This window comes from Lathamus discolor, chromosome Z (genome assembly GCF_037157495.1).
Source record: "Lathamus discolor isolate bLatDis1 chromosome Z, bLatDis1.hap1, whole genome shotgun sequence".
NCBI classification, from domain to species: domain Eukaryota; kingdom Metazoa; phylum Chordata; class Aves; order Psittaciformes; family Psittacidae; genus Lathamus; species Lathamus discolor.
The window spans coordinates 88,712,645-88,734,548 of NC_088909.1; the positions used below are offsets into that span (position 1 = coordinate 88,712,645).

The 21,904-nt window shown below is 38.5% G+C and overlaps 1 protein-coding gene across 3 annotated transcripts in view; it reads left to right on the plus strand.

The window, feature by feature from the left end:
• ADAMTS6 (ADAM metallopeptidase with thrombospondin type 1 motif 6) overlaps window positions 1-21,904 on the plus strand; it is a 153,156-nt gene that overhangs the window by 95,831 nt on the left and 35,421 nt on the right. For all 3 annotated transcript variants that reach the window (XM_065662875.1, XM_065662876.1, XM_065662877.1), the window contains 6 exons: window positions 160-305; window positions 2,543-2,606; window positions 15,621-15,723; window positions 16,837-16,970; window positions 18,890-19,013; window positions 20,258-20,338. In XM_065662875.1, the coding sequence (XP_065518947.1) occupies window positions 160-305; window positions 2,543-2,606; window positions 15,621-15,723; window positions 16,837-16,970; window positions 18,890-19,013; window positions 20,258-20,338 (652 nt within the window). The remainder of the gene's footprint in view (window positions 1-159; window positions 306-2,542; window positions 2,607-15,620; window positions 15,724-16,836; window positions 16,971-18,889; window positions 19,014-20,257; window positions 20,339-21,904) is intronic.

Genomic DNA, 21,904 nt, shown 5'->3' on the forward strand with positions numbered 1-21,904 from the left:
GTCTAAACATGGCTAGAAAAAGTAAAATATTAGTCATGTTATCTATACAGAGAATGCTAATGCCTATAATTGGTCATTGCCTGACCCTTATATTTTTCTGTCCTGATAACTCTGTCAGCCTGGAAGCTAATTCTGTGTTTTTTTTGTGAAATCTTTCAGTGGTGTTATCAGGGAGAGTGCGTACCTTTTGGCACTTGGCCCCAGAGCATAGATGGGGGTTGGGGTCCGTGGTCAATATGGGGAGAGTGCAGCAGGACCTGCGGGGGAGGAGTCTCCTCATCTATAAGACACTGTGACAGTCCAGCGTAAGTAGCTAAAGTAAGCCGGAGCCAACAAAAAGACACATTTGGAAATTATTCAGAACTGTGGTTTCACATGTTATCTGTAAAAATGTTTTGCTAGTTTGCCAGCATTTGTCTTCAAAATTGCAGACAGAAATACTTAAACAGGAGAAGTTCCCTAGACATACTTTTAACATTTTTAATCTATCTTCTCTACTGTAAAGATAGCTGGATTTTTATTTAGTAATAACCAGAATGGTTTTCTTTCTGCATCTTGCTGTTCATGCAGAATATATTTAAATTATGTCTTAGATTTTTTTTTTAAACATATTACCTCTAATGCTTACCTAGGATATAAAATAACTATTGCCAGTTACTTATTAAAACCACAACACAGTATTTCCAAGCTTTTGCATACAACTGCTTACGTGTAAACCATACTTAGTAATATTAGGTTGCATACAATACATTTATATGCTGTCATGTCCAGCACTTAGTTGTGACTTCTCACGGACTCTTAAAACAATTCATCAGCTTCACTCCCTGCCACTACTTCCAGTTGGTCCATCTACTCTCTCTCAAGAGTAGCCAGCTTCTCAACTACAGTTTGATCTGTTGTGTGTATGTGTACTTGTACTGTCATCTGTCTGCTTTCCAGTGTCCTGACCACTGTTCCATAGTCTGTCAGGTAAATGCTCCTCTCTCTGTCACTTCTGCTTCTCAAATTATGAGTGTTTGCTTGTTTCTATTGCAGTTCTTTGCTAAATGAAGCACTGCTTTTTTTCTGTTGCTGCTTTTTCTGTTCTGCTTACCTCATCACATCTATAGGGCTTTGCAGAAGGATAGTTTTATGACTCCATACTTTGTTCTTATAATGTCCCATAATCACTATTTCCATCATCATCATTAATTTTTAAGACCACTTTTTCTTGAAGACATTAAGCTTTTGTGCTTCTTTAATAGAAATGCATTCTGTGGCATGTATCACTTCTTCCATATCATCTCTTCTCTGTACACCTATATTCTTTGTTGCTTGTACCCATGTTTTGCAAGCCAGGGTGTACATCAGCTTTCCAGTGCACTCTGCAAGACACCAAGGTGCTGTAATGTCATGTTACTACTGCTTCAGGTATTCTATTCACCTCCTGTCATTAGCAATAACTAGCGAATCTGGCAAATAGCACTACTTACTGAATGAATTCAAAGGCAAAAATTATCCATATGCATTGATAACGTCAGACTGTGTTACTGAGAGAATAATAAATTAATTATTTTTCAAAGCAGCATGTAAAAATGCTAGTGGAATATTTGTTCTGAGCATGAGTAATTTCCTAAATTTTTTTTAACTACTCCTGTTACAATGTATGTAGGTTGGTTTGTTGAAAGGTGATTAAATTTTAAATGTTTTACAGTACATCAAGCAAATGCATTTGTGATGGGTGGGGAGGATGTCTGTATTAGGAAAAAAATTCCTTTTGTTTAGAGGATAGTGTTGCTTGATTAAATAGCTGTAATGTGAAAAGCACTATTGATTTTCTTTCTAGTTGATTGTAAATTCATCCATTTCTTTGTTATAAAACAGACAGAAAGTTTTTTCATTTCTGCTTTCAAGTTACGAGCCAAAGAGCTGATGTCTGATTAATCTTACATTTAAGTCAATGTAAATTGATTATTTGACCTGTGTCAAATCTGTCTTTGAGAGATAGATGAGGTTTTTGAGCAGTTCGGGAATTTAAGAGCCAATATGTTATACACACTAATAGAAACCTGCTTACCCTGGAGTTTCCTCAACCTTAATACTGCTTAATTCAAATCAGAATCAGATTTTTGAACTAGAAAATGCAGTCTTTTCTGGCTCCAGTATTTAGCAGACAGTGTCTCTTCATTTTGTAATATTTTCAGATGTAATATGAGAAGATTAAAAAAAAATGCTCCTCATATGGCTTTTTTACATATTTCTCATTTTAGTTTTACAAAGCAATCAAATAATTTAAAAACAATGCCTTTTTAGTATGTTCAAAATACAGTTAAACCATATATGCAAACTAGATGAATCGTCATTATATAAGTGATGATTTTCAGATACCCACTATTGTTTTTTATCTGCTCCAATTCAAGTAAATTCTACAATTCTTATTAAATAAAATATTTCAAAATCTCACTTTAAAACGTCTGTGTACTTTTAATTTATTTAATATATATCTCTTAGACTTGTGTTTAGACTAGTAATGCATATACTAACACATAAACATGTTTTTCAGGCCTTCAGGTGGAGGCAAATATTGTCTTGGGGAAAGGAAGCGATATCGCTCTTGTAATACTGATGTAAGTAAATTTTATTCCACTGTGAAAGTGTAATTAACCTGTTCGCTTTACGTTTTAGCAGTAATGAATGCTTTCTTTCACTTCAGAAAAGCCTTGAATTCTGCATTTTATTGGTAGAGAGTCCTGTAGGGCACTTGCATATTGCAGGCACCCTATGAGTTCTGCTAAATGTTAGGATCCTTGGCTCAATGTGATGTGCAGCTGATGCATTCACATTAAGGCCTGGAGTGAGTTCAACATGAGCATCAACGTTGAAAGTCAACAAGGAGCATTCCATGTCAGAGCAAAGGTCTCTCTAGTCCAGTGTCTTGTCACCCATCAGTGGCCAGTAACTCTGGGTGTCTCTAAATATAATTCTTGAGTTCTGCATCATTTCTGAACTATATTAACTGCCACAGATAATGGGTAGGAAAAGGGGGAGTGGCTTTAAACCAAAAGAGGGCAGATTTAGATCAGATACTAGGAAAATATTCTTCACTATCAGAGTGGTGAGACACTGGAACCAGTTGCCCAGAGAAGCTGTGGATGCCCCATCTGTGGCAATATTCAAAGCCAGATTGAATGGGGTTTGAGTAACCTGGTCTAGTGGTAGGTGTCCTGACCATGGCAGGGGAGTTGGACTACATGAATCCACTTTTAAACCCTCTTACTCTTTTTATACCTTTATAACTTCCCATGCCAGCGTGCTACACAATCACCTTACGCAATCTGTGAAAATGTATTTCTTTGTGTTTTAAGCTGTTTTGACAAAACGGCAAGCTTAAAACACACCTATCTGCTGATTTAAAACACAAATCTTCTGCTTCTTATATTAGTAGAATGATCATGCAGTTTCCTTTTAGAGCTGAGCTAATGAACTAAGGAACCCCATAGGGAGGATGGGGTAGAGGCTAAAGGTATAAAATCAAATTGTAAAACTCAATTACAAATTCAGTTGAGTTAAAAATTGAACTAGAAATAGAGTACTGCCAATGAGGAATTTCAGTAGTCAGTTTCCAAGTCAGTAACACTATAAACATAAACAGGCTTTCATATTATTTCAGCCTCAAATTTGTCTTAATTTTCTTCTTAAATCAAGAAAGTGCCTTTCAGTGGGAGAGTCTGTACCTAAAGGTGTGGTTTCACCTGTTTATCTTTTGACATTTTTCAGAAAAAAAACTCAGTCGCTAATATGCTAATTCCTTGAAAAAAAGCCCTGGCTTTTATGATCATTACTAATTATCATAAGTTTCAGTTCTGCTGACTTCTCTATGGAGGTGATTATTAAGCCGTATTATAAATTTCCAAATCAAAAATTATGTTCCTATTGCTAATTGCAGCTCTCTGTTCACACAGCCAAGAAGTGTGCTAGGACTTCTGGCTAGAGTGTTAGGTCTTTAGACACCGTAAAAGATTGAAGCTGAACTGCTTGTCCAGTAAGAGCTGTAAAACTTTGTAGTCATAAAGCCTTCCAAATTGCAGTGCACCATTCTGAAACTCTGACCATCTTACTTTTTTTCTGTAAATGTGTATCTTGGCTGTCCTTGTGCAATTTTTATTTGATGGGTTCAGCTTATCAGTTTTTCTCCTGTAATTAATTTACCTTCCTCTTTATTTTCACTCAGATGGTCTTTTTGTAATTGGAAGACTTCATAAGCAAGATTTTTTTCGTAGTTCCAATTCACAAATGAGAATGTTGAGTAACAATTGAGTGTGTTTCTTGTTCTTACAATTGATAGGAACAATGCCCAAGAAGTTCACCAACTGAGAATTCCTTATTGAAATCTGTCAGTCAATAATCAATAAATTTAATACATGATTTCATAGAATCATAGAATAGTTAGGGTTGGAAAGGACCTTAAAGATCATCAAGTTCCAACCCCCCCTGCCTAAACCATCCCACCAAGGCTCTGTCTAGTCTGGTCTTGAGCACTGTCAGGAACGGAACATTCGCAACCTCCTTGGCCAACCGATTCCAGTGCCTCACCACCCTAACAGGAAAGAACTTCCTCCTTATAGCCAATCTAAACTTCCCCTGTTCAAGTTTTAACGTGTTACCCCTTATCCTATCACTGCAGTCCCTAATGAAGAGTCCATCACCAGCATCCCTATAGGCCCCCTTCACATACTGAAGCCTGCTATGAGGTCTCCATGCAGCCTTCTCTTCTCAAGGCTGAACGGCCCCAACTTTCTCAGCCTGTCTTCATACGGGAGGTGCTCCAGTCCCCTGATCATCCTCGTGGCCCTCCTCTGGACTAGTTCCAGCAGTTCCATGTCCCTTTTATGCTGAGGACACCAGAACTGCACACAATACTCCAGGTGAGGTCTCACAAGAGCAGAGTAGAGGGGCAGGATCACGCTCCTTTTGATGCAGCCCAGGATATGGTTGGTCACGCTCCTTTTGATGCAGCCCAGGATATGGTTGGTTTCTGAGCTGCAAACGCACACAGGATTTGGATGTCATGTGGGACAGTGTTGAACGCTTTGCACAAGTCCAGGGAGATGACATCAACTGCTCTACCCCTGTCCATCAGTTCCATAGCCCCATCATAGAAGGCCACCAAATTAGTGAGGCAGGATTTTCCCTTAGTGAAGCCATGCTGGCTGTCACCAAGCACCTTGCTGTTTTTCATATGCCTCAGTATGCCTTCCATGAGAATCTGCTCCAAGATTTTGCCAGGCACAGAGGTGAGACTGACTGGTCTGTAGTTCCCTGGGTCATCCATTTTCCCCTTCTTGAAAATGGGGGTTATATTTCCCTTTTTCCAGTCGTTGGGAACTTCACCTGACTGCCATGATTTTTCAAATATGATGGCCAGTGGCTTAGCAACTTCATTTGCCAGCTCCTTCAATACCCACGGATGGATTTCATCAGGTCCCTTGGACTTGTGTACATTCAGGTTCTTAAGATGGTCTCGAACCAGGTCCTCTCATACAGTGGGTCCAAGGTCTTCATTCTCACAGTCCCTGCATCTACCTTCCAAGACTTGGGTGGTGTGGTCAGAGCATTTGCCAGTGAAGACTGAGGCAAAGAAGTCATTCAGAACCTCAGCCTTCTCCTAATCCTGTGTAGTCAGTTCTCCTGGTAGCTTCTGGAGGGGGCCCATGTTGTCCCTAGTCTTTTATTTGCAGTGTTCCTATAGAATCCCTTCCTGTTATCCTTAATATCCCTAACGAAGTTTAATTCAGACTGGGCCTTAGCTTTCCTTACCTGGTCCCTAGCTTCCTGGGCAACATCCGTGTATTCTTCCCAAGCTGCCTGTCCTTGCTTGTACCTTTTATAAGCCTCTTTTTTCCTTTGAAGTTTCCTCAGCAGCTCCTTATCCATCCAGGGAGGCGTTATGAGTCTCCTGCCGCATTTCCTTCTAGTTAGGATGCAACACTCCTGAGTTTGTAGCAAGTGATCCTTGAATATCAGCCAACAGTCTTGATCCTCCCCTGCCCTCTAGGGCTATATCCCATGGAACCTTACTAAGCAGGTTCCTGAAGAGGCCAAAGTCTGCTCTCTGTCCTTTACTGAATGAATGTCTGTTTGTTTCTTTTCAGTCAGAATGTTGTGTGCTACCAAGTTAATGGCCTTATAAAAATCTAAACATGTTCTATTATTGTTTTAATTTAGCCAGGGATTTAGGTTTTAGTTGATAAAACTTACACAAAATGGTGATTTGTATGATTTCTATTTACCTTTCCTTTAAAACTGTATCAGTCAAGTCTCTGCCAGCTTTTCTGTTTCTTTGGGATTGATACCAGGCAAGCTGTAAGCAAGAATATTCTATTTGTCTCTTTCAAATAGTGACCTGTTTCGGTTTGTACGCACAGTCAAAGATATGTTAAAAAATTAACATTAGCACACTGGAGCCTTCCTCCATTAACTCTTTGAGGGCTTTGTGAGATAATTGTCCAGGCGTACTTATTAAAAATATTTATCTTCAATAGATGTTATTTAGCATCTGCCACAGTATCTAGTATGCAAGAAAATTTATGTAATCCTGCTGCCACACGAATACACAATTTGTAAATGCTTTTTTAATTACTAAGTATTATAGCTACCTAGTGGTATCATTGAAATGTTGCTTGGATTTGTTGTGTTTTTATAATATTTCTTATTATCAGGCACTTTTCAGACCATTTTATTCTTAGTTGGTTTTGCTTCCTTTATTCTTTCTTTCTTTGATTATAACTGAGAGGAAGCGTACAGGGTCACAGAAGGAGCATCTAGAAGGTATCTGAGGGCCATTCAGGCTATTCCCTGACTTGAAGGCAAAATCAACTGTCATTTAAACCATTAAATCATTCTTACCTGGTGGTAAGGCAGCTGACCTGTTTTGAAATGCCTTCTGTCCTGGAGATACCATTAGGATTCTTCAATATCCTTACAGTCAGGACAGTTTTCATAAAATACAGTGTATGTTTTCCCATCCTTTAAGACCCTTACTCTTTTCCCACTAAGAAGACAGCTGATATCATTCCTCTATGGGAGCCTTTCCTGTGTTTGCACATTAGTATCATGTCTCTTTTTGGTCTTCCTTACACTATATAGGTGGTGCCCAAACCTCTGCATACAGTTCTACCTAAACCCTTTCAGCGATAAGGAATACTAAGGTTACTTAGTATCATAAATGTAACTTAGTTTTTCATCTTAGTGATGGGGTTCTTTTTATTCATTTGAGTATTGTGTTTACTTTTCTTACAGGAGTGACAATATTTATTTAGTCTGTGTTGATGTGTAATGCCCAAATCCCTTTCTTAAAAGCTGCTCTTTATGAAGTCATTCCTCAAATTGTGCTTGCACAGTTGATTGCTCCTACTCAAGTGTAGTAATTTGCATCCATTGCTTTATTTTAAACCACTGCTCCAATTTATCAAATCTTTTAAAATTATAAAACTCTATTCAAAAATTTTCATTCCCTGCCTATATTCATATTTCAGTCAATAATTTAAACAAGATACTAGAAGGGAAACTTCACATTTTGTTGTCTAGGTCTTAGAAAGAATTCTTGAACAGTTGCAGACTCAGGCCAGGCAATTTTGAAATGCCATTCTTACAGTTTGACTGTGAATAATTTTTTTAGCATATTTTTGGGGTATGGTTTTCTAGTGCAAAAACATTTGGTACTTACAGAAGTTTAAATTTACTGCCTTAATGGTTTTGACGATTGTAGTCTATTTCATTTATAGTAATATTTAGGGTTCTACATAACTTAAGAATTGCTGAGATTAGTAGATTTTGTTTCAAGATTTATCACAGTCCTTGGTGCCTGACATTTTTAATGTTTGATTAATGTAAGCGTTAAGAGCATGCAATTCTGTCATAGTTTCTATGGAAAATGTGTTGTTTGTACCTCTTTTCTGTTGAAGTTTATCTTTTAGTGTCAACGTTCATTGCCCATCTGTAATTTTCAGTGTAGCACTCACTAAAGCTCCTACGATTTTAGACTTCATTTTTCTTTCAGAGATGAGAAAGTTGCCCTTTCCTTTGACCATGTTAATTATTTTAATTCTTTGGAAACAACACACACACTCTTAGGAGGCTTGTTTCTCATCAAACATTTCTAAAGCTATATATGACTTCTTAATTCAAAAGGCATCTGCTAATGGAAACATTGAGATCAGCAGCAAAGAACATTAGCTAATGAATTCTGGAAACAAAAGGATGGTAGAAAGAAACACACTCATCAGAAACTTATTTTTTACCACCAACCGCAATACTTCTAGTAAAAGTATGTCTTTTTCCAACCAAAGTACTTTTGATAAAAAAACAAAAGTACTTTTAATAAAAAACCAAACAAACAAACAAAAAAAAAAGCTGATAGACTTGCAAGGCACATAATTCCTCAGTTAACTCATTTTCTGATTTAAAATAAGTAGAGGATGTGAAACGTAATTTGGTACACATCTAAAACTGTAAAAGTCTTCTAATTTTTTATATACATTAAGAAACTCATTTTGCTTACAAGTTCTGTGAAGGGTTTATCTATATGAAAGTAAGTGTGCATACATACCTTTAAAAAATTCTTGTTCTTCAGGCTCTTAGAATGTAGGAAGTGGATTTTTTTGGTTCCTTCCTTTGTGCATACATTCACAGATACTGTTCATTGCTTTCATAATTTTAATATTTTCAAGCCAATTTTTTCTAAAACGCATTCATTAGAGGAGCTACATCATGGAATCATGCAACAGTACCTGAGTTTCATCTGTCATCCTCCTGGCTGTGTTTTGCATCTTCTGTGAGGTGTACTATAGTCCTTTTTTAACAGGAAACATAGGGAGTTCAATTACTGAAGTCTGCCTGACTTTAAGCTCCTAGATAAACACATTTCTGTGAGATAGAAGGCTTGGTGTTTTGTCCGTGTTGGTTCAATGATTTTTCAGCACTTTTTAGACAAATTATTTTTTATTCAGTCTCAAATTTTTTTATGTTCTCATCAAAGTCAATGCTTTTTTCAACTCCAAAGTTTAATTATTTCATCATTTTCTTATCAAGACTTTGTCAGACCTTCTTAAAATTCTTATACCTTCATTAGATTCTTACCTCATGATTTGCAGTCTCCTGAAACACCATTTCGAAACACAAGTAGCCTGTTGCTTGACAAGAGTTATCCGTGTACTATAACTGCATGAAAACCAAGAAGTATTTTACACAATGAAGAGAAGACTTTGTGCACATTTACTTTGGGAAAATAGTATGAAACAAGGCGACAGTGCCAAAGAGCTGGCATTTTATAAATGCACATAGTAACTTACTTTGCAGTAATATTTTTGCATTTCTATACCTATGATTTTCACAGAATAATAAAATACCATGTTGGAAAGGACCTTGAAGATCATCTGGTCTAACCTTTCTTGGTAAAAGCATGGTCTAGACTAGATGTCTCAGCACTATTTCCAGTTGAATCTTAAAAAATGCCCAATGTTGGAGAATCCGCCACTTCCCTGGGAAGATTATTGCAATGGCTGACTGTTCTCATCGTGAAAAACATTTTTCCTGTGTCCAGTCACAGGAATTTCCCTTGGAATAACTTGTACCTGTTACCCTGTATCTTTTCCATGTGACTCCTTGTAAAAAGTGAGTATCCGTCTTCTTTGTAGCCACCCTTTAAATACTGGAACATTGTGATAAGGTCCCCCCTAAGCCCTCAGAGGAAAGGTTGAAAGAGCGGGGCTTGTTCAACCTGGAGAAGAGAAAGCTCTGGGGAGACCTTGTAGTAGACTTCCAGTGCCTAATGGGTGGTCTACAAGAAAGCTGGAGAGGAACTTTTTACAAAGGCATATGGGGATAGAATAAAGGGTAATGGTTTTAAACTAGAAGAGGGTAGATTTAGAATTAGGTATTGGGAAAAATTTCCTTGCTGGGAGTGTGGTGAGACACTGGGCAGGTTGCCCAGAGAAGCTGTGGATGCCCAATCCCTGGAAGTGTAAAAGGTCAGGTTAGAAGGGGTTTAGAGCAGCCTGGTCTAGTGGAAGATGTCCCTGCCTATGGCAGGATGGTTGGAACTGGATGATCTTTAAGGTTCCTTCAAACCCAAACCAGTCTAAAATTCTATGACTACTGTACCAGATAAAATAGCAAGAGAGTAGGACAATTGTATGCTTTGCTCATACAGTTCCTTTAGCTGCTTCCAGATATTCCCATCCTTGTCTGCTGCTCCTGTCATCAGTGAGATTACAGGCTGCGTGTAGCTGGTTTTCTGTCAAACTGCCAGAGCTGCGTTCAAGAGGAGGATACAGATAGTGATTTTAACAATTTAGACAGGCAAAAACTGAATTAGTATTTAATAGGGTAAAAGAAAGACTTCACGTACAAGGGGACTTCTGCATGTCATCTTGTATGGCCCCTGTTGCTCAAAACCACAAACAGGTTGCTCAGGACTGTGTCCAGATGGCTTTTGAATATCTCAAAGGAGGGAGATTCCACCACCTCTTTGGGAAACTTGTACAAGTGCTTGGTCACCCTCGCAGTAAAAATGTTTCATGATGTTCAAATGGATCCTGTGTTTCCGCTTGTGCCAGTTGCCTGCTGGCCACGCTCCTTTGGATGCAGCCCAAGATATGATTGGCCTTCTGGGCTGCAAGTGCACATTGCCAGCTCATGTTCGATCTTTGATCCACCTGTACCTCCAAGTCCATCTCCTCAGGGGTACTCTCAATCACCTCATCCCCCAGGCTGTGTTAATATCAGGGTTGCTGGTATCAACAAGCCGGACCTTGCACTTAGCCCTGTTGAACCTTCTGAGGTTCACATGGGTCCACATTCTGAGCTGTCTAAGTCTCTCTGGTTGGCATCCCATCCCTCAGACATATCAGCTGCACCACTCAGCTTGATGTCATCTGCAAACTTGCTGATGGTGCACTCAATCCCACTGTCTATGCCATTGATAGAGACATTAAACAACACTGGGCTCAATATGGATCCCTGAGGAGCATCACTCACCACAGGTCTCCATCCAGACCATTGAGCCACTGACCACTACTGTCTGGATGTGACCATCCAGTCAGTTCATTATCTGCTGAGCAGTCCATCCATCTAATGTGTCTCTCTCATACAGAGAGAAGGATGTTGCGGGGGACCATGGCAAAGGCCTCACAGAAGCTCAGACAGATGACATCTCTAGTTATTCCTGTGTCCATTAATGTAGTCACCTCATTATGGAAGGCCATTAGGTTGGTCAGGCAGGACTTGTCCTTCCCTTGGTGAAGCTATGCTGGTTGTCTTGAATCACCCCCCTGTCCACCATTTGTATTATCATCGCTTCTAGGAGGATCTGTTCCATGGTTTCCTCTGGCACAGAGAGGAGGCTGACAGGTTGGTAGTTCCCAGGATCCTCCTTTCTACCCTTTTTAAAATTAGGTGCAATGTTTCCTTTTTTTCCATTCGCCAGGAACTTCACTGGACTGCCAGGACTTGTCCAGTATCATGGAGAGTGGCTTGGCAGCTACATCAGCCAATTCCTTAGGACTCTGGGATGCATCTTCTCAAGTCCTATAGATTTGTATTTAGGTTCCTCAAATGATCACAAACCTGATCTTCACTTACAGTGGGAGAGACTTTGCTTCCGCAGTTCATGTCTTGCAGTTCAGCCACTTGAGAGATGTGGGGAGAGAGCCTGCCAGTGAGTCAGGAAAGTTGTTGAGTACCTCAGCATTCTTGTCTGTCATTAGCAGTTTACCAGTCTTGCTCATTAGGGGTGCATGGTTTCTTTGAATTTTCCTCTTCTGATTGATATATATGTATAAACCCTTCTTGTTATTCTCTTCATTCTTTGCCAAATTCAGCTAACGGTACAGGTAAATTAGTACTTAAGCAAGTGGGACTGGAAAATGGGGTGTAGTGGCCAGTATTGTAAAATCATAGAATCATACAATAGCTAGAGTTGGAAAGGGCCAGGAGATCATCAAGTTCCAGCCCCCAGGCCATGGGCAGGGACACCTCACACTAAACCATGTCACCCAAGGCTCGGTCCAGCCTGGCCTTGAACACTGCCAGAGATGGATCATTCACAGCTTCTCTGGCCAACCAATTCCAGTGTCTCACCTCTCTCACAGTAAAGAATTTCTTCCTTATATCCAACCTAAACTTACCCTGTTAAAGTTTTAACCCATTACCCCTTGTACTATCACTACAGTCCCAAATGAAGAGTCTATTGCCAGCATCCGTATAGTCCCCCTTCAGATACTGGAAGGCGGCTATGAGGTCTCCACGCAGCCTTCTCTTCTCAAGGCTGAACAGCCCCAACTTCCTCAGCCTGTCTTCATATGGGAGGTGCTCCAATCCCCTGATCATCCTCGTGGCCCTCCTCTGGACTTGTTCCAACAGTTCCGTGTCCTTTTTATGTTGAGGACACCAGAACTGCACACAATACTCCAGGTGAGGTCTCACAAGAGCAGAGTAGAGGGGCAGGATCACCTCCTTCGACCTGTTGGTCACACTCCTTTTGATGCAGCCCAGGATATGGTTGGCTTTCTGGGATGCAAGCGCACACTGAAGCTGACTCATGTTCATTTTCTCATCAACCAGCCCCCCCCAAGTCCTTCCCTGCAGGGCCGCTCTGAATCTCTTCTTTGCCCAGTCTGTAGCTGTGCCTGGGATTGCTCTGACCAAGGTGTAGGACCTTGCACTTGGCATGGTTAAACTTCATGAGGTTGGTATCAGCCCACCTCACAAGCATGTCAAGGTCCCTCTGGATGGCATCCCTTCCCTCCAGCGTATCAACCGGACCACACAGCTTGGTGTCATCGGCAAACTTGCTGAGGGCGCACTCAATCCCACTGTCCGTGTCATTGATGAAGATGTTAAACAAGACCGGTCCCAACACCGATCCCTGAGGGACACCACTCGTTACTGGTCTCCAGCTAGACATTGAGCCATTGGCCACAAATGTTTGTGTGCAGCCACCCAGCCAGTTCTTTATCCACCAAGTGGTCCACCTATCAAATTGTGTGGGACAGTGTTGAATGCTTTGCACAAGTCCAGGTAGATGACATCAACTGCTGTGCCCCTGTCCATCAGTTCCATAGCCCCATCATAGAAGGCCACCAAATTGGTCAGGCAGGATTTCCCCTTTCTGAAGCGATGCTGGCTGTCACCAAGCACCTTGTTGTTTTTCATGTGCCTCAATATGCCTTGCAGGAGAATGTGCTCCAAGATTTTGCCAGGCACAGAGGTGAGACTGACTGGTCCATAGTTCCCTGGGTCATCCATTTTCCCCTTCTTGAAAATGGGGGTTATATTTCCCTTTTTCCAGTCGTTGGGAACTTCACCTGACTGCCATGATTTTTCAAATACGATGGCCAGTGGCTTAGCAACTTCATTTGCCAGCTCCTTCAGTACCCGCGGATGGGTTTCATCAGGTCCCATGGACTTGTGTACATTCAGGTTCTTAAGATGGTCTCGAACCAGATCCTCTCGTACAGTGGGCCCAAGGTCTTCATTCTCACAGTCCCTGCATCTACCTTCTAAGACTTGGGTGGTGTGGTCAGAGCATTTGCCAGTGAAGACCAAGGCAAAGAAGTCATTCAGAACCTCAGCCTTCTCCAAATCCTGTGTAGCCAGTTCTCCTGGTAGCTTCTGGAGGGGGCCCATGTTGTCCTTGGGCTTTTATTTGCAGTGTTCCTATAGAATCCCTTCCTGTTATCCTTAACATCCCTAACGAAGTTTAATTCAGACTGGGCCTTAGCTTTCCTTACCTGGTCCCTAGCTTCCTGGGCAACATCCGTGTATTCTTCCCAAGCTGCCTGTCCTTGCTTGTACCTTTTATAAGCCTCTTTTTTCCTTTGAAGTTTCCTCAGCAGCTCCTTATCCATCCAGGGAGGCATTCTGACCTCTCCTGCCGCATTTCCTTCTAGTTGGGATGCGACACTCCTGAGTTTGTAGCAAGTGATCCTTGAATATCAGCCAACAGTCTTGATCCTCCCCTGCCCTCTAGGGCTATACCCCATGGAACCTTACTAAGCAGGTTCCTGAAGAGGCCAAAGTCTGCTCTTTAGAAAAAAAAAACCAAAACAGCACACCCGGAGTGCAAGGGATGAGCCTCTCCCTGGGAAAACCACCTGCTTGATTATGGTGTCTCCCCTGCCAGGTAAGTATCAGAAGGATTTAGACTCAGGCTTTGAGGTGGATCAAAACTGATCCCTCTACTGGTTGGAGAACATGGCAAAAAAAGGCAAATTGAATTTGTGTTTCCGTTAAAAAAACTTGTTACTTCATTTACATAGCTATGTTTTATTCTCAGTGTTATCGTCTGAAAAATTACTGAATTTAAGTAAGTCACCTTCACTGGTTTTTTTATCAGTAAATATATTCAAAAAAGTACTTTTATGTGGAGGGAGATAATAGTGATTTATAGGAAAATAAAGTTACGTACTGTCCAATGTGTTTTAATTTATATGGCAACGGCTTCAAAATTGAGAAAACAAATTCTAGCTTCTGAATTATATTGCAGTGGACTGGCTGTTTAAAGATCTTGATTCATGTGTACTAAAAATCGCAGTTATTACTATTTGCATTGTGCAGCAAATTTTTATCATCCGAGTTTATAGAAACCCTTTCACTTCAGTGCATTTCACATTCCTGAACCGTGCTAAGTGACTGAGATACGTAGGAAGACAAGTAAACCGTCATAAAATGGACATTCTGTTGCTCATAAAATAGTAGTATTTATTGACACCTCTGTTTTCTGTCAAATTATTTTTCAGTCTAAAAATTATTTTAATCTCTATTTCAAATACTTTGTCTGATGAAGCTTGCACTTTCAGCAGGTACTTAAACATTGATAACAATGTTTAATGTACTATCAAAATTCTGGGTGTATCCGAGATTAGTCATGATTATTATTGTGAACCTGCTGATGAAAAATGTGAGAAACAGCAAAGAATTCTCTCTCCTGTAATTCTTTCCAAGATGTATTTTACTTATATCTACCCTTGTTCCACATAATAAAGATACTTTACACTTTTGGTTTTGGTAATGTGAAGTAATGAAAGTTCAAATGAAAGCAGTTTTTATTTCGTCACTTGGAGACTGGTAAAAATCAGAGCCAAACATGGCATCTGTTCTCACCCTTAACACAATGCTTTTGTTGAGGTTACAAGTAACAAGAGGTGATACAACTCTAGAAAGTGTTCGGGTCTTTTTTTCTTGATGTCTTTCTTAGTAGCATTTCTCAGTACAGCTGCTCAGTACAGTGTAACTGAGCCTACAGCTCTTACCAAATTGTTTTGGTTTTATTTTTTCAGCTGTTTGGTAAGGAGGTAGCTGATGGCAGTGTTTGATGTGATTCTGATTGTCCTGTTTTATGGAAACTGTTATATACCAGTACCTTTGCTTAAATTACTTCAGTTACTTCCTGCCAGGCTATGATTACAAAATAAATGCTGTAAGACAATAAAGCAAGTTCCAGAAGCAGAGCCACAAGACAAAGCAGGGAACCACCTTGTAGTCTTTTGACTGATTATGTTTGCAATATAAGCTTATGAGCATTTCCTTTTATCTTGATATTTGGAAGAAATTAACCTTTTTTTTTGTCTTTATCCTTTTAGCCATGTCCTTCAGGGGCCCGTGATTTTCGAGAAAAGCAATGTGCAGATTTTGACAATATGCCTTTCCGGGGAAAGTACTATAACTGGAAACCCTACACTGGAGGTAATGGTCATTTTTACAAAAATGTTTCTGTATGTGAAGTCTTAGAAATTATATAAATGCTATATAAAGAGTAATGTTTGTAAATAGAATATTTTGATTAAAATATAATGAGCTAAGTTTACTAGTACTTTTGTCAGTTGCTGAAGATATTGCAGAAGAGCTATCTCTGTTCTGATACAGTTTTGTTTTTACTATGAAGGAGAGTGAGCATTGTTGTAAGGACTCCAATTTAAAAATATGGAGCCCTTCACCTGCAGTTGTAATATAATTAGAGATTCTATAGATGATCTGTAAGTGCATTTTATGCCACAGTGATGAGTTCAGTGTAAAAAAATCTCACAATTGTTCTTCCTTTCTTAAGGTAAGAATAACAGGGAAAGGAAAAAGAATTTATAAAACTCTCTAATTCAATTACTAATGCAGTAACTTAATTATGAATAATTGCATTGTGCAATAAAAGGGTCTTTTGCAGGGAAGAGGGATATAATCTCTTTTTGGGACAGTTTAATCAAGTTTATGTTTCTGTCATTCTAAGTTTGTAGATTGTCCTTGTATTATTCCTGTTCCAAACCTGTAGGGAGCAAGTCCGTGTTTCCGCTTGTGTTTTTGTATTTTACTGATGTGGATAGTTTTGCTCTTAGTTTTTTAGATAAAATGCCTAAAAAGGATCATTGTGATCATGTGGTCTGAGCTATAATGTCATTCTGTAGGACTAAATTCTTAAGTAAAATAGTCTGATCTTTGCTTTGACATTTACGTTGATATACTTCTAGCACTACATTCTTTTGTTCTTCTTTTTCAAGTGGTGAAGTGGTATCCTTATTGTTTTAAATTGTTCAATAATCATTAGGGTTGTATTAACATAATGGAATCGTTATGGAGCCAGCCAACCTTGCCATATCTTACTATGCGAAATAATCTTTTTTGCAAGAAAGAAGAGTCAAGTAGAGAAATCAATAAAGGGAAGTTAAATAAAGTGTATACATTATATGTGTCAGGTATGAGATAAGATTATAAATTTCAGATCTGTTTATGCATATATACCTTTAACCAGCTGTTAACTTTTCAAGACTTCTGTTTGGTTGTTTTTTTTCATTCATTTTTGTTGTCCAGGTGGGGTTAAACCATGTGCATTAAACTGCTTGGCTGAAGGTTATAATTTTTACACTGAACGTGCTCCTGCAGTAATAGATGGGACTCAGTGCAATGCTGATTCACTGGATATCTGTATCAATGGAGAATGCAAGGTTACAAATGTTTTATAAAGTACTTAAGGATTAATTTGTTGTGTCTACTATCTCCTACGTTTAATTATGGTACTTACTTATATGGAATGCAAGTGTTGACAGGTCAAATTGTTAATGAGAAAGTAAGATTGAGACAAAAAGATAAAAAAGTATTGCATAAATTAAATCAGTTAAATTTCAGTAGCTTCTTACAGACATTCATAGAATCCTTCATTTTGTCTTTTTTTTTTTTTCTCTTGCTTTATGTTTTCTGTTGAAGAATTGGTGGAAAGGGCAACAGGAGATGAACAGAATACTTGCACTGTTCCAAGGCCTGTTCCATCATTCCAATTAGAACACCACTCTGACTGAAAAACAGTAAATGTGAACATATTAATTTGTTTCTCTCTAACTAGTTCATCCTATTGCAAACAATTCTGCTATTGATGTCATTGAAACAAAGTTGTCATTATTGCTCTGTAGTTCTAGGAAAAAGTGTATAATGATGCAATTATTTTCCATTTACTGAAACTCTGATTAGCTATTTTGTAAGATCCCTATAGAATTGCATTACATAAATTTGAATAGAATTGAAGATCTATGCCGTATTTTTGGTTATGTACTTCCCACCGCTGCTTCAGTTTAGCAAGGTGTTTAATTCCGTACTTAAGTCTAAACATCTGAACTGTGCTGCTGACTCTAGAAAGTATTTGATTTCACTGAACCTGCTAACATAACTAAAGCTTAACCCAATGCTAAAGTTCTTTGCTAAATTGAGGGCTGAATATGTATGTTTATCGACTAGCAGGATGATACCAAAAAACACCTAAGAAATAACTTGTGGAATTCTGGTGCTCTTTGTGCAGATTTTTATAGTTTTCAAAAGTCTTTTAAAACAAAATTTCAAGTTGAGAATGAGCTATGTAATAAAGTTGGGTCTCTGTCTTCTTGGTGAATCAGAAAGTTGAAATGTAAATGGTTAGAATAATACCATTTTGTCAACTATTTAAAGTGGTCTATTTTCTCTTATGGTCTGTGAATTACGTATTTACGAGATGCAAGATGATATTGCTAGACAGTAAACAAAGTTGTGTAGCTGCCTCTTTTTTTGTATAAATTCCAGAAAAAAATGACGAGCTTCTGTGTTCATTCTGTTTGCATCCTCCTTGTTCATTCTCCTTTTTGTTGTGTTTTAAGGATCCAACTGTCTCTATTTTCATCAGCTTTGTAATAGGATTGAATCAATAAGTTGTAAGGAGTTAATCATTGTTCACTGTATTTCTCAAGTCGATAATCAGAAATGTAATGTATTTTTTATGATCAGTTATAGACACCTCTGTTTTCCAAAGGCTGTATAATGCTATCTAATACAGCTTTTAATTCAGCCTTTCACTAAATTTCATTCTGCACTCATTCTTACAGTAATTTACACTTTACATTCAAAATTACAAAAACAATCATAAATTTTATAAATTTTGCCTGGATTATGTGGAAATATGGTTTATGAAGCTGTAAATGCCTTTGGGATTAATTTTTATGCCATATAAATGTTTAAGGAACACAGCAAATGTTTGCCTTAACAAAGCAATGTAGATGAAACACAGTTAACTGTTGTAATACTAAGTAAAAATATAACTAATCATTTATTGAGAACTGTAATAATGAAATTGTTTGTAAAACACTGTGAGATCCCTTCCTGAAAGTCACCATAGAAGTGCAAAGTACTTATTACTCAAGATTTGGTAACAACCCAGAAGTGTCTTGTTCTCCTTTATTTTCTTTCCCTGGTAAGTGAAAACCCACTTACAGTAGCAGCTATCAAAAACAGGGTAGATAAAAAGAAGAACTGAGTATCTCAAACTTGAGACAAGCACTTCAAAAAGAAGATGGTAGTGTAAGACCATCATCCTGTTAAAATACTTATTCTTATCTATTCTCAGCATGTAGGTTGTGATAATATTTTGGGGTCTGATGCTAAGGAAGATAGATGCCGTGTTTGTGGCGGAGATGGCAGTACATGTGAAGCCATTGAAGGTTTCTTCAATGATTCACTGCCAAGAGGAGGTATGTACATATATGCCCATTCTGTTGCACAATGCATTTAGATGTCCCTTTAGCAAATAACAGGGCTGCATTCATTTCCAGAATGGCATCGCTGCTAGTCATTCACTTTGACTCCTTTTGCTTTGTTGTTGCCTTTTTCTGTATTAGTTTTGATTTACGCCAAATACAATGTGTTTCATTACTGAATACTTAGTTCTCATGGTCTTTAATGCACTTAAAAAAAAGTGGGTTATTTGTTTTTTTTTTTTTAATTATTATCTAGTTAGGTGGTATAGTAAGAGTGATGTGTATGATTTTAATGTGTATGGTAGAATCTGATACTTAGTCATACATGAAATTTTAGAATGAAAAGAATCCAGAAGTGTCTCTTTAAGTTCATCTTATTAAGAACTCAGAAAACGTATATGGGCAATTAGTTTAAAGCTTAACTCAAAAAAGACAGTTATACTGTTGCAATCTTAGTGTTATCAGCTTTGAGCTCTCAAATACAGGAAAAAGATTGGTGCACTGGAGTGAGTTCAGTTCAGTGAGGGCCCACTAAGATTATTAGGCTCTGGAGTGCTTGCCCCTCTTTGGGAAAGGCTGAGACAACTGAGCTTATTTAGCTTGGAGAAGAGGAGGTTTGTGGGGACCTAGTATCACCCGATACCTATGAAGGCAGAGCCAGGCTTTTCACAGTGGTGGGTACGTGCTGAGAGAAGAGACAATGGCTATAAATTAAAACAAGAGAGGTGCTGACTGAACATGTAAGGAAAACAATTTTTCCCCAGGAAGACAGTCCAGCAGCAGATCAGGTTGTCCAGAAAGGTTGTGTAGTTCCATCATTGGAGATTTTCCACAGCCCAGCAGGATAAAAGCACTGAGTAACTTGGTCTGATCTCCTAGCAGACCCTGCTTATGGAAGAAAGCTTGGCTAAATCACTGAGGTTCTCTCCAAACTGAATTGTTGTGTGATCCTAAGGTCATTTTGTATGTTAATTATTCATAATACACTGTTGAAAATACTCTATTTGCACTTATAAAAAGGAGTTCCTGACTACATGGTAAGTTCTTGCTATCACTGTCAAATTTTTGTATTACATTTAAAGTGTTTTCCTTTTTATCACATGAAAGAAAATCTTCAAGTCCATTTGAATCCATATCTCACAGTAATTTTTAATAGTAAATAATTCATAATGGTTAGTTTCATGAGTAATGTTGGTTAATGTAAACAACAGTAAGTAAAGTTTACCTTTGTGTTACAGGCTATATGGAGGTGATTCGAATTCCAAGAGGTTCTGTGCACATTGAAGTAAGAGAAGTGGCAATGTCAAAGAACTACATTGGTAAGAACATGGTTTAAATAGCAGACTGTTACTAGGTCGCTAATGTTGTGAATTGAAGCTACATTTTCTGTTTTGGCTAAACCATAGGCATAGCAGAAGCAGCAGAGGGAATTATTAGCTGTTAATATTAGGTTGTGGTCAGGCAGTTGCAGCAGTTGGTTAGAATGTATTTTCTTGAATGGAGCTTATGAGTTACATTATGTGATTCCTCCTTGTCCACTTGGTGCAAAGTCAGATCAATTCACTATAGTTATAGTGTCAGACTCCAGCTAAAGTGCACGAAGAGTATCCAAATGATGTACTGTCTCACAATGAGGTAGTGTCTTCCATCAGGGAAGTCTCTGATCTTGTGGGATTAAACTGGTTTAAAACATGATTTTATTCTTGCAATGATTATTCATCAACAGCAATAGTTACTTAAATGCTAACAATAGTGTCTCTTAAGGCAATTTAAAGTATCAATTATACAGTGTTACTGAGGTGCTGTATCTTGTAGATGCCATCCCTGTTTTATAGATAAGGAAAATGAGGTGCAGAAAAACTAGGTGCTTGCTTGAGATAATGCAGGAAGCCTGTTGTAAAGCATAGAATTAAACTCATATTCCCTGATTGTTATTCATTTCTTTAAAGACTGTGTTAAATTTGGTTTCTGTTTTTTTAATACTGATACATACAAATCTGGCTTCATCAAATTCAAGACAGCACACATTTCTGAAAGTCTCTGTACCCTGATTTGCATGGCAGTCCATTCAAAGTAGTGCAAGAATACCTATTAGTCAAGAATAGATTAGAGAGCTGATTAGTTACACAGCAGACTAACAGATTAACACAACCCAAAGTTATTACACGTTAGACTAAACAGCAATTTACAGGTAATATGTCAGAGGCCGCTTTTGTCAATCTGCTCTCCATGTAGTTGATGTGTATAATGCTAACGTGTCAGAAAAGATTATGATGCCTTAAAGTGTGAGTTGTAAGGACAGTTATCCTCCTAGGTACATGAATTCCTAAATTGATTGTATTGATAATGGTGGTACCTTTTACTGTTGGATGCCTGATTTTCTTTCTGCCTGCCTCCACCCTTCTGTAATCCTGCAGATAATCAACCTTCCTCCATTCTATAGGAGTAATAACACCAGTACTACAGCAGTAGAGTCCTAATTATTATCTTTGCAGCATCACACTGCCCATGGCCCTTCCCCCATGTCAGAATATACTGTGGGTAAGGCTGTTCATATGTCCCACACTGACATTCAAATAGACGTGATGGGAGAGAGGTATACCATGCATCCTGTCGTGGTCATGTACGGCTAAGAACTATTTCGTGAACAGGTGAAAAACCGAGCAAAGAGGATAACTCTTAGCTAGTACAATTCAGCTTGTAAGTCTTCTGTTTTATAAGCAGAGGAAGGTGATCTGGAAAAGAATTTCAATTGGTGGCACTATCTGTCTAAAATGAAAGAAAAATGTATTTTTCTTTGCTTAAATAAAAAATACAACTTAATTGGTATTTAATCTGGCCACAGATCTAAAAATATAAGGTATTACATAAACACTTTTTTATGT